General features: G+C 41.4%; 1 protein-coding gene across 5 annotated transcripts in view; it reads right to left on the bottom strand.

Annotated features, from left to right (window-relative positions):
- Positions 1–6,644: 6,644 nt before the first annotated feature.
- Positions 6,645–13,680, bottom strand: part of vasna (vasorin a) — a 63,153-nt gene continuing 56,117 nt past the window's right edge. For all 5 annotated transcript variants that reach the window (XM_036565081.1, XM_036565084.1, XM_036565080.1 and 2 more), the window contains one exon: positions 6,645–13,605. In XM_036565081.1, coding sequence (XP_036420974.1) covers positions 11,512–13,587 — 2,076 coding nt within the window. In that variant the 5' untranslated portion in view covers positions 13,588–13,605 and the 3' untranslated portion in view covers positions 6,645–11,511. The remainder of the gene's footprint in view (positions 13,606–13,680) is intronic.

The following is a 13,680-nucleotide window of genomic DNA, read 5'->3' as shown; positions in this document are numbered from 1 at the left end:
ATTGAACCTGACAGATTTTAGTAGAGTTTACTTTTGAACAATCCAGTAACTGCAGCTAATAACTAGCTAACAGCTTATTATCTTATTTAGCTAATAAGACTAAACAAAACATGCTCTAGTACAGACTTGAGACGCGACTTGGACTCGCACCTCAGAGACTCTACTTAGAGTCGTATCCCAGAGGCTTGAGACTTGATTCGGACTTGCACCCCAGAAATTCGAGACTCGACACGGATTTGCATCCCAAAAATTCAAGACTTGATCCCTAAGAGATTTGACTCGGATTTGCATCCCAAAGACTTGAGATGCGACTCAGATTCGCTCCTCAAAGACTTGACTTGGGAGTCACATCCCAGAGGCTTGAGACGCGACTTAGACTCGCACCTCAAACACTTGACTCAGAATTGTATCCCAGAGGCTTGAGACTTGATTCGGACTTGCACCCCAGAAACCCGACTTGGTCTCAGATCTCAGAGACTTGACTCAGATTTGCATCCTAAATACTTGAAACTCACTCCTCAGAGACTCGAGACTTGACTCAGGCTCACATTGCAGAGACTCAAGACATGGCTTTGACTAGCATCTCAAAGACTCAACTCAAAGTCGCATCCCAGAGGCTTGAGAGTCAACTTGGACTCCCACCTCAAAGACTCGACTCAGAGTTGTACCCCAGAGGCTTGAAACTTGACTCGGACTTGCACCCCAGAGACTTGAGAGTTGACTCGGTCTCAGATCTCAGAGACCTGACTCAGATTTGCATCCTAAACACTCAAGACTTGCTCCTCAGAGACTCGAGACTTGACTCAGGCTTGACAAAGTCACATCCCAGAGGCTTGAGACTCCACTCAAACTTGTACCCCAGAGACTTGACTCAGACTTGCATCCCAAAGACTCGAGATGGGACTCTGATTGGCTTCTCAGAGACTCGATTCAGGAGTCGCATCCCTGAGGCCTGAGACTCGACCGTAACTCATACCTCAGAGACTTGAGACTTGCTTTGGACTCGCATCCTAGAGACATGAGACTTGATTCAGACTCGTATGAAGGTAAGAGCTGAAATGTTCGTTCCAAAAGTCCAATTTTGTGAGACAGGAAGGCTACTGAGTGAAAGATTAAACTGTAGGGTCCTGCAATAAACTTCACAGCCTTTCCACAAAGCCTTTGGCCAGGAACACACATACACCCTTACACACCTACACAGGCATTCACCCAGCAGCTGTGCTCAGAGGAGTTCGGGATGTTGATTTCAAAAATGTGCCCTTCAGGTTACAATGGAGCTTTGAGGCTCTGAGCTGGGACACGGGTGGGGGGTAGTGGCCTGAGGCCAAGCACTTACTCTCTTTTACAACTCCAAAACCCTTCACACCTCCACAGAACTCTAAACACTGTCTATTTTTTGAGAAGCAAGCTTGTTCCTATTTGTGTATTGCAATTCCTAAGATCCTAAAGGAATAAACTGGTGTACAATTTTCTCCTTAACTCAAATGTACACAATCAAGACGTGTTTGTTGTCTGAAGTTTGCTTCTTTAGTTTTTGTAACGTAGGAGGCATTGAGGCAGGATGCAAGTGCGAGTTGCTTTTATTGAAGCGAGATCCAACAGAGTCCAAATATACAGCGGCAGAGATGAGTGGAACAGATAAATCCATGACAAGACCAAACAAAGTAAACCAGAACTAAACAAGAAACAGCAACAGGGTATATAGACAATGCAAGACCAAGGGACTGAGCAAACACAGGGGTATTAAATACTAACAGAAAACGGGAAACACCTGAGACCAATGAGAGAGCGGTGCTAGGAGACAAAGAACAGGTGAAGACAGGGCAGGACAGGGGAGGAGCCAACATGACAACAAAAGTACATGTCACAAAACAAAAGCACATGGCAGATGTACAAAAACACAGCACTGGGAAACCAAGAAAAAGGCAAAAACAGAGAAAGACCAGGACAAAGAGTGAACGGATGTTACAGTTTTGCACTGGTGCTACGAAGCTAATAGACCTACTTATGTTGTTTCTGACACTGTATGGCATACTGCTATGTATAAAAGTGAACAAAAGTACATTTTTGGCTTCAAAGCAAAGCTAAAGAAGCAATTTTCAAACACCAAAAATATCTTGGCTAATCAACTTTACTTAGAGTAAGGGGCAAATTGTAAACTTGATTTTAAAATGGTTTGGCAAATTTTTAAAAACTTTGCTATACAAATCTACAGGCCTCTGATTCCAGGAAAAGAACCAAGGTGGTGCCAGTTAACCCACTGTGGCTTTGGGAAACCCACTTTGTAGCCAGTGAATCTAAACTGTACACTATTAAAACCTTGACATCATTGTGAATCACTCCCTTGTGCAAGCTTGTCCAAAAGTAAACTCTATTCCCTATGATCATTTTACCATCTCCCTTAAAGAATACTCCTGTTGGGAAGTGTTTTCAGATGTTTCGGAATAACATCATACAGTTACAGCAGCTGTGGAGACAGAACTACATGCTCGACACAGTCTCCCAGTGGCAAACTCACAGAAATTAATGTTTTACTACTTGTATTAAAAGATAGCAATGATTAAGGACAGAGCTGGGGTGGCAAAACCCAACTTTATGCGTATGAAATCCAACAAAATTACCATCTCTTTAACAGGCGAACGAATAATCAAACCAAACAACGCTAGCATGGCTAACAATGAATGAAAGATAGTTTTGCTAGCTTTATTAGCATTTTGTTATCATAATTCCTACAAATTATATGAAAACTGAGTTCCTTCATGAGATTTTGTTTGGCGTATTCCCAGTATATCTTTGAGAATATACCAATATGTACGTACAGATGAAGAAGTAGTCAAAACAAACAGTGCTAGCATGGCTAACAATGAATAGAAGATAGTTGTTGAATCAAAATTCCTATAAATTTTATAAAAACCGAGTTCCTTTGTGAGATTTTGTTTGGTGTATTCCCAGTATATCTTCGAAAATATACCAATAAATATTTCCAGACAAAGGAGTAGTCAAACCAAACAATGCTAGCATGGCTAATACTGATGGTAGTTTTGCTAACTTTATTAGCTTTTTTTAATTACATTTCCTACAAATTCTTCAAGAATCCAAGTTCCTTCATGAGATTTTGTTTGGCGAAGGAGTAGTCAAAACAAACAATGCTAGCAAGGCTAACAATGAATGAAAGACAGTTTTGCTAACTTTATTAGCATTTTTATATCAAAATTCCTACAACTTAGTTCCTTCGTGAGATTTTGTTTGGTGTATTCCCAATATATCTTTGAGAATATACAAAAAAATACTTACAGACGAAGGAGTAGTCAAACCAAACAATGCTAGCATGGCTAACAATGAATAATAGATAGTTTTCCTAGCTTTATTAGCATTTTTTATCACATTTTCTATGAATTCCTTTGTGAGATTTTATTTAACATTTTCCCAATATGTTTCCAAACACATGAATTCTCATTTAACTGGTTGTTGCTGTTTGTGAAACATCGGCCTGAGTGACAGGAAAAAGGGTCCAAACCATCAGAGCACAAATCTCTGAGCTCTATTTTAGCTCTGGGCCTTTGTTTCACTATCTAGTGTACATTAGCCCCACCACACAAAGACATTTATAAAACTACGAGTGGCCTTAACTACAGTAAGCCATTCATTTAACTGTGCTCTTGTTAATGACCACTACAAATCCTGCGGACCACCGAAAGCCCCAGTTCTGTGAACATGTGTGTGTCTGGCTTTTTGTAGTGCTCTGTCATCACTGCATGGTCCACATACCTGAGAACTGACCTCTTACTGGAGACGAGCTTTATTCCGTTTATTCTGTTACCACGGACACTGAAACTCGACAACAAACACAGAACAGAGATGGAAAGCATGAGAAAGATTTGGGATGACTGAGTTGGAGAGTTGGTGCAACGCAATAAAACAGTAATTAGCCTTAAAGCAAAAACCCCTAATGCTGCTAATAATGGATAAACGCAAGCACCCAGATAGCAAACAGATATATTGGTCCACTGGCTGTTTGCCACTGCTTGTCCACCCTCGGGCCACCCAGATTATTGTCCTGTTCTCTTCTAACTAGTTTTTAATCTCCTCAAATAGATTTTAAATGTGCAAAACCTTTTATTTTGGAAAATAAAACAAATGTTACAAACAACTGAGAGGAAAAAAAATGATGACAAGGCCTAATAAAAAATAATTTTGTTAAAAATTGATAGTTACAGCCGCATAACCAGCTTTATTCATGATGTTGCTGATAAAATTAATTACTTAAGTAATACTGACTTAATAAAAGAAAGAAATGCTGGGAAAACAAGTAAATTGGGCTGTGAGTGGCTAATACTCTGCTTAACCACTGGTGGGGCACCCGGAAAAAGCAAAAAGCCAGTGGGCCTCCAGCTTTGCCATTAGTGAGCCAACAGCAGCCTGCTATCCTCTTGCTATCTGGGCACCATCACTAAACAAGGCTGTGCTGTTTGGTTGGCACTAATTTCACCCTCCGCTTTCTTAGATGAAGAACCTTTGATACTGTGACTGGGTGAAAGTTAAAGGAGTCCAAACAAACAATGCTAATAGGGCTAACAGTCAATGAAAGTTAGCTTTGCTAGTTGCACATTAGGTTTCATATATTATTTGCCAGTAAACAGATGCTAATAAAGCTAGTAAAACTATTTCATTCATTATTAGCCATGCTAGCATTGTTTGGTTTGACTACTCCTTTGTCTGTAAATATTTATTGGTATATTCTCAAAGATACACCAAACAAAATCTCACGAAGGAACTCAGTTTTGATATAATTTGTGGAAATTTTGATTTAAAAACGCTAATAGCATTGTTTGGTTTGACGACTCCTTCGCCAAACAAAATCTCATGAGGAATTGTGGGATGGCAAAACCTAGCTTGGAATTAATTTTTTTCCAAGCACTCCAGAGAATGTTTCTACTCCAGAGTCCAGTGGCTGGGTGCACACAAGGGTCACCAACCCTCCTCCTGGTGATCTACTTTCATGCAGAGTTCGGTTCCAACCTTCATCTAACATGCTGCTTCCTCCACACCTAAATCTAAGCATCTGAAGAATAGCTGGAGCAGGTGTGGCAGAAAGGTAGATCTACAGGACCAGACCGGGGTTGGTGAACAGTGCTTTACACCATTCCAGCCGACACTTGGCATTGCACATAGGCATCTTAGGCTTGTGTGCAGTTTATCGGCCATTGAAACCCATCCTGATGCACAGTTCTTGTGCTGATGTTGCTCCCAGAGGCAGTTTGGAACTGTGTAGTGAGTGATGTCAAAAAGAAAAGGCGATTTTTAATGCATGGTACATGCTTCAGCACTCAGCAGCCCTGCTTTGTGAGTTTGTGTGGTCTACCACTTCATTGCTGATCTGCTGTTGCTCCTAGATTTGGGGTGTTAAACTCAACCAGTAGAAGGGTCATATTAAAAATGTCATCAAATCTGTGGGCCAGAGAAAAAAAGGTTTTATTTCATTTTTAATTAATGTTGTACGATAACCTGATCTGGCCATTGTTTTGCTTGGTTAGGAGAGTTGGAGCACATTATGTTGCAGTGCATGCTGGGGAGTGCAGTGCAACACATTGTGAAACGGGCTAATATTAATAGAAAATTAAAATACTGTTGCGGGCCGGATAGGATTGCATGGCGGGCCTTATTTGGCCCGCGGGCCTTGTGTTTGACACACGGGTCCTAGATGCTTCTGTTTCATAATAGTAGCACTTACAGTTGTCTAGGGCAGATCTAGCAGGGAGGAAATTTCACAAACTGACTCATGGCAAAGGCATCTTTTGACAGTACCACATTTAAAGTCATTAAGCTCTTCATTACAGTCCTTTCTACTGCCTGTGTTTTATGGAGACTGCATGGCGACATGCTTGACTTAAAACAACTGTTAGCGATGGGTGTGGCTGAAACAACTGAACTCAATAATTAGAAGGGGTGTTCACATATTTTTGGCAATACAGTGTATTTTACATCATTTGAGAATGCCAACTGACCTGACGTTGTGTGAAAATTTCATGATGACCAATAGAAATGGCGTAAAATTGCTTGGAGTAAAAACTTGTTGCATTTACAGATGTTAAAACAGTAGTTCTATTCAACACAGATTGAGCTTGGCTACTTTCATGTGAAAACTAACTGGGTAAAGAGCTGGTCATTGTGGACTCATCATGTGTAGCCAATCAAAGTGCCATTCAAGTCTTTCCTGCATGTCGCTGCTGTCGGAAGAAGATCTTGTATCTCTTTGTCGTTTTTCAGTTTTTGACATAATTTGAAAATGCCTGTTGCCCTTCATATTGTGTGTAAATTTCATGAGGAATGGACCAAAAGAAACGGCCCAAAATGACTTGGGGAAAAAGTCTGGTTCCATTGACTTACATTAAAAGTAAAGTATGTTTTTTCCTTCTCCTGTAAAGTTACCATTTTGGAGATACGAGGTTTTCTTCCGACAAAAGCGATACGTAAACATCCTTATTAGGACAGAAGATGTATCTGATCAGCTCTTTTACTGCACCATCTAATTGTGGATGTGACTGATATGTTATTACCTCACAGCTTCAGACCTGTGAAACATCAGAATGCTTTAAAACAATGCATAAAAGTGAGATTTCATCAAGAAAGAATGCAGACAAAAGTGCTGTTTTTTTTTCACTGTATTTTCTTAAAAGACATCACGTTTCTTTAAAAACACATACGTATCTGCTTTTACATTAGACAAAAAAAGACAAGCCTTGGTTCTGTACACACAAAACATTACGGAGAAAAATAACAAACTTCCCAAAGTAAACAGGGAACTTGAAAGAGGGTCTGCAAATGCTTCAGATACTTTCGGCCCCTCACACTGTGTGAAGCGGCTCCTCTTTCCAGTTTAAATGTTTGGATTGTTTGGACGTGCAGGGTGTCGGGCCCATCTGTGCGACTGGGCGGTGCTTGTGTAACACTCATGGGTGAAGAGTGCTATGGGCAGCGGGAGGTTGCGGACTGACCTATAATTGCTGGAACTGAAAACATTTTTCAGACTGGCAAATTACAATGCTGAAGCTACGCTGCTGATTGAACAGATTAAACATATTTAATGTGCCTTTCCAGAGAAACATAGAGTTTTTACAGTGGGCGTTATAGAAACCAGACATCCAAAGAGTTTAATGCTTCTAAAATCCATCTCAGTGAAAGTTATGACATAAAAGTGGTCACAAATTTGTGGCCTAAAACATACATTTTTAAATCCTTTCACTTGTCAGGTCACTGTTTTTTTGGTCAGTAAATAAAATGGCAATATTTGTGTTGTAGACATCACGACGCCTGGTTCCCATCACCACCACTGTAAGGGAATCTGAGCTTTTACGTTTCTCTGCAATGAACCTTTTCACATCAAACCACTCTGAATGACTCTGTGTACATCTGGCTGAATGAATTACACAGAACTTTTTAAAAATTATTAGGAATTCCTCTTTAAGTAGATTAAAGTGATAGTTTGGAAAAAAAAATCAAAGAATTTTTTCTTCTTACCTCAAATGTAGTTGATCAGCCAAGATATGTTTGCTGTCAGGAGCTTGCTTTTTTGTTCATTTGGAGGTACAAAGCTAATTTTACGAAAAAGTAATGGGAGCTTATGGCCACCAGTTAGCATTATGCAAACTGCATGCCTAAATCCTCACACACTCTCCTCAAACTGTGCTAAGTTGTTAAGCAATCTGAAATAAATGTGCTTTCTGATGCTGTATGACGTACTCTTACCAATAAATGGACAAAGGTACTTTGCATAGCCAAAAAAAAACCCCAAAAAACGTAGGGACAGCCATCCAGAGGCATGAATTTTGTCCAACACCAAATAAGCTTCGGCTGATCAGCTGCATTTGGGGGGATTTGACTTTTCGTCAGTTTGCCCTTGAAGGGGGAATTCCACCGATTTTTCTAAACAACCGCATAATCAAATCATTGTGACGTAAACAAAGCCATTCCGAGTGGTTTGATGTGAAGTGCACCATTTTAGAGAAACTTGCTTAGTCAGAATTTTTCACAGTGGTGCTGATAGGAACCAGATGTCTTTAATGCCTAAAGAGTTTAATGCCTCTAAAAGCTCCATCACAGAAAGTTGTTACATTCTATGGTTAGGAACAAACAGCCTGATGCCTGAGACTTTGTTTTATGACAGTTTGAGACAGGATTTTGGCCTAAATGCAATTTTTACATACAATCATGATGTTATATGCAGGGTATTGAAAGGCAAAACAGTCCCCAAAGATTTTTTTTTCAGATTGACTACTACATTACCATTATCAACATTACATTTCGCTGCTCTAGGAACAAAACCTTGTATCTCCATTTTTGTCATTTTTTAGTTTTTGACATAATTTGAAAATGCCTGTTGCCCTTTACATTGTGTGTAAATATCACGATGAATGGACCAAAAGAAACAACCCAAAATTACATGGAAAAATGTCTGATTGCATTGACTTATATCAAAAGTAAAGTATGTTTTTTCTTTCTCCTGTAAAGTTACTACATTAGAGATACAATATTTTGATCTGACAGCAGTGATGTAAAAACTCAAAAGACATATTTTAAGTTTACTTGTGTTTTGGATTGTTAATAAAACGGCTGTATTTGGTTATAGACACCACAACCTCTGGTTTCCATCACCGCCACTGGAAAGAAATCAGAGTAAGCAAATTTCTCGCCAATGCACTGTTTCACTTCAAGCCATTCTGAATGACTTTCCATCTCAACCATAAAATATTTAATTAAAAGTGAATGACTTTCTCTATCCAAACACAAAAGTTTCCTGCATTCGCAGCACCTTTCAAACCAAAAGGTTTGCTATGATATTCGAAAAGCCCACCCAGTGCAATACAATCAATGATGTTCCCCCAGCTCCCAATCAACTCCAGAATATCCTAACATTAGGAGTTCATAACAGTGAAATCACAGCAAAAGCCTTGTAATGTGAAAGGCCCTGAATTACATGGTCGATGGGCAAGTGTTGCTGAAAAAAACAGGGTCTTTAAAACCAGCCTGCTGTACAATAACCGCAGCATTCATCCCAGAATCTCACTTACAGACCAAATCCACTTCTGTTGTTGAGCTCTTTTGGACTGCAGATCAAACAGCAGATAAAGGAGCGGCTTTGCCTTCTTAAGTGTTACAACATGATTGCAATTCTCAGATCCAGACAGACTATGGATAAACACAAACTACACATAGCTTTGAACCTTTTCTGTCTGATGGCAGTAAAGCCCACACACACAGTTTGCACATTTTTGGGACTGACCGCCTACAGCATGGTCAGTATGAGGTTATCACCACCCTTAATTTGGCAAAAGACTTAGAGTTCCCTCTGTAGTTTTTTTGCATTTGTGCTATTGTACCATGTCTGAGTAGCATTTTTGAGATTAGCAATTTAGATTCGCACTTCATTATTTTGCACTAACCGTCACAGTACTGTTGAGTACTGTATCTGTTGTCATGTGTCACACTGCTGTCAGATGTCTGGAGCACTTCTAATTTGTAGTTCAAGTGCTCAACTTGTAGTTGAAGCCTTTAAGACTAAAACATTAACCATGCCTTTGAACTAGAACTGCACTGGGGAAAAATGAAAAGTTTAACAGTTAGGACTGGTTTAAAGTCCACTGACTAATGATTAAAAAGCACTACGAGACCTTGAACATTCAATGATGGGCCAAGTTACAGTGGACTGAAATGTAAATAAAACGTAAAACATTTTCAATCATGGGTGTAAAATAATTCATCATGATTAGCTGCATTATTTTGTGTAGCGATTGATTGCATTTGTCTTATTTGCCCACACTTGACCCTAGAGAAAGATTTTTTTCTTTATAAAAAGATGCATTTTGTTATAGTTATATGAGTGATCGCCGACGTCGAGTGAGAGCAACAGTGGCTCCACGTTCCAACCAATGAGTATGAGATATATATATATATATATATATATATATAATATATATATAATATATATATACATACACACAAGCAATGGTTCCAGCTCTTGTTCTTCTTACAGTGGAGGAAACTGGAGTGTTCCACTTTGCTGTTGCTTTTGTTAGTTTGCTGCTTGTTGATTTCTTCATAGGTCTCACACGAGCTCAGGTACTGCCGAATTACTGATATCAGAAGCCTCAGCAGCTTGTAAATGATACTTCAGACTTCATCTATCTAAGGGAAAAAACAAATTCACCATGGCACTAGCTGGAATTAGCATTTAGCAAGGGGGACTAGCAACAGAACATTCCATTTAAAAGCTGTATTTGAATCCGAGAGATAAAGTCGTGGAGTCATAACAACAGTGCACGAGCAGCTGGGCGTCAGCTAGCACTACTACGGATGGTTCGAAGGATTAAACTAGGAAAATGTGCTAATGGTGTTAAAAAAAAATTAGCACAATTAAAGGGTTAACACATTGTTAACGCAGTATTACCACGTTAACTTCAACAGCGCTCCTTTCAATATCTGTTGTAATAGCATTAAGCTAAATGCCATTATGAAAAATGACAATGGTAACTGTCACTGCAATTAATGACTTGTCAGAGGATGCACTACAAACCAGCCTCTCTAGGTGGATGGAAGACGCTTGCTAGTCATGCAATTACAATGCAAGAGAAACAATGATGGCACTGGTAACAATATCAGCGGTTTCAAGATACAAAACCTTAGAAAAATAAAATATCAGCTCAAAAAAGAAAACCTTCACATACATAACACCACCTATGCAAAAGGGTAAACAGTCTCTTCATGGTAAGTTTTGTATTTCACAGCAAATCTCTATAAAAGGACTTAAGTGGTAAGGAGGCATTTTAAAGCTGCAGCTTGAAGGAAAGATATCTGAAGAACCTGTCCAGGATCTCTTCTTTAGGCCTTTTGAAGGACTCTGTCACAGAGTCTAAACTCAAATCAGTGCACAGTTTCTCAGAGGAGCAGAGACAGTCACAGATCAGCGCGTGTTTTCCTAGAGAAAAAGAGATGCCCTCGTACATCCTTTTGAAAAAATCAGTCAATCCCATTTTTCCATAAAGTCAATGAGTACTGGTCTTTTTCTGTATGTCAAAACAGGACAAAAGATTCACATTGATCTTTAACCTCAGCTCTGGACAAGCCTGCAGTCAAAAGGTAGGTATGTTAAAAGTCTTTTAGATTCCCAGCCTACCCTTGCCTTGCTTTCCTCTTTGTCTCAGCACCAGCATGACTAGGTGCATGGATTTCATGAAAACAGTGTGTTCTCCTGTCCAGCAACACTTAGTAATGTGCCGCTTCTAGCTTCATTAGAGAGCTATGCAGTCGAAGCTTGCCGTTTTTAACATGCAAAAAGGCACTTTTGATTCAGCAACGTTGAATACCTTAAGTTGGCAATTGCACTTGGTTTAAATACTTACAAGTCAGTTTTAACAATCACACTTGACCAACAATGATGCAAACTGCTCATCTGCCCACCAAAATGTGCAGTGTCTACACTTTGCCTGCCTGCAGGGGTAACGGAGGACATTGCCCCTAGGGGCTGGAGGTCTGAGCAGCACATTTTTGCATTTTAGTGTATGAGGGTATCCTGCCATCTGTGTTGTTGTTGGCTGTGAATTGTTCTTGGATCAGCGGGATCTCATACTCCATGCCGTTTTGAGATACTGGAGGGCAGGGCATGATCTCAGGGTGTTTTTTAGGTGTTGCCCCATTCTCCAAGCATGTCTTGACTCCTTCTAACTCAAAAGGAGCTGGCTCATCTAGATCCATATCTGCGGGGCTTTTGGCCCTTCTCCTGCGTGAAACCACCACCACTGCTGCAATTATGGCTACTGCCATGACTACAGCCACTGCTACAAGTATGGGTACAAGAGTAGAAGAAGGTTTATCTTCTATAATAGGCTGCTCCCTTCCGCCAGTTCGAGCCTCCATGCAGGAGCTCTTGGTATGTTCTGCAGGCTCACCCAGTGGACTGGCACATACAGAGTACGTGCAGTTGGGCTGTAGCCCTCTCAGCGTATACTCTGGGTAGGTAGGAGGCACGTTGAGCTGTAGGGGTCTGCGGTCTGGTCCAGACAGGTTCCGGTAAACCAAGCGAATCCCACGGATGTGTGGCCGTGATTCAATGTAACGGTGCAGGTCCAGTGTGATGGAGGTGCTGGTTACATGATGGGAGCTGATGTTGTCTACCATAGAAGCCGTAGGAACCACATCATTCCTTGGAGACAACAGTGGAGGCTGGGGTTCGTCCCAGTTCTCACAGTATGTTCCAGATCTACCTGGTTGACACAGACAGTCCACCTGACCCTGCTGGTCAAATCTACATGTGCCCCCATTCAAGCAGATGTTTGGGGGGCACATGTGTTCTACCTGATCTTCGTGACTTCTGGGGGAGGCAGTTGCCTTGGGAGACAGATGGTAGTATGTCTCAACTGATGGCTTATCACTGGGAGGAAGAGGAGGGAAGGCATGGGTGGTTCGCAAAGCAGTTGTGGGATCTGGAGGATTGTGTGTGCTGCTGATGGTAAGTACGTCAGACAGCTCAGTGGTGGTGGTGGGGCAGCCAAAGTCCTTGTTCTCCAGCTCAGCCAGCTTCCTGCCTGCATTTAAGGGAGGAAAGTGGCAGCGTGTCTCGTCCTTCCGACCAAGCTCAACTTTCCTTTCTTTCAGCCAACTGGAAAACCAGGCCAGTGGACACAGACAATTGAAGGGGTTTTGAGCAGCTGTGAGATGGTGCAATCTGGGGAACATCTGGAAAAAGCCTACAGGGAACCCTTGTAGATTCAGACTACTTATGTCCAGTTCCTGCAATCCCACCAAGTTCTGGAAATCTTCTTGCCTTAGCAGACCTAGAGAGTTAGAAGTCAGGTTAAGGTGGATCAACCCTTTCACTGATCTTAGAGCAGGTAGCATCCCTGTCAGCTTGTTGTTAGACACATCCAGATCGTGCAGGTTCCCTAAACTTCTCATTAATCCTTCATCCAAGGTGGTCAGTCCCAGTCCAGCCATCTTCAGCGACTCCAAGTGTGGTGCCTGGAGGTCCGCTGGTCCAAGAGCGGGGATGCTGTTGTAGCTAATGTCCAAAAGGAGCAATTTGGGTAGATGGAGAGCAGGCAGTATGCTTATCTTATTCTCCTGCAGCTTCAGTTCCAGCAGGTGCTCTAGATTCTTAAATGCAGCCGGGTGGATGCTCTGGATGCGGTTGCTGTGGAGGTACAACCTCTCTAAGTTTACCAGTCCAGCAAAGCTGTCCTTGGAGAGGTGGGTAATGAAGTTTGAAGATAGGTCTAGGTTGTGCAGGGAAGCAAGCGACCCGAAAACTCCATCTGGAATCTCCGTGAGATGGTTCTGGCTGAGGTCTAGCATCTGCAATTCGGCCAGACCGAGGAAGCTCTGATGTTGCAGGGAGGTGATACCATTCTGGAACACATACAGGGCTTTTGTGGAGGCAGGGAGATTGAGGGGCATAGAGGAAGAGCGTCGCTGGATGCAGAAGATGGACTGTGGATTATTGCATGTGCAGTCTTTTGGACAGGCACTGCAGAGTGTCCAAGGAAGCACCAAGAGGGGGAGCAGGAGGAGTCGCCACACTAGGGCCCGTAGCCGCATCGTCACTCCAACACTGTCCTGCAAAAAGGAGAACATCATCAAAACTGCTGAAATTTCAATACACTTTTGCAACACTCTAAAGTTAAGACAGTA

This window comes from Colossoma macropomum, unplaced genomic scaffold (assembly GCF_904425465.1).
Source record: "Colossoma macropomum unplaced genomic scaffold, Colossoma_macropomum, whole genome shotgun sequence".
Classification (NCBI taxonomy): Eukaryota; Metazoa; Chordata; class Actinopteri; order Characiformes; family Serrasalmidae; genus Colossoma; species Colossoma macropomum.
The sequence above is the reverse complement of the archived record's forward strand: the minus strand, read 5'-3'. Positions and strand labels throughout refer to the sequence as shown.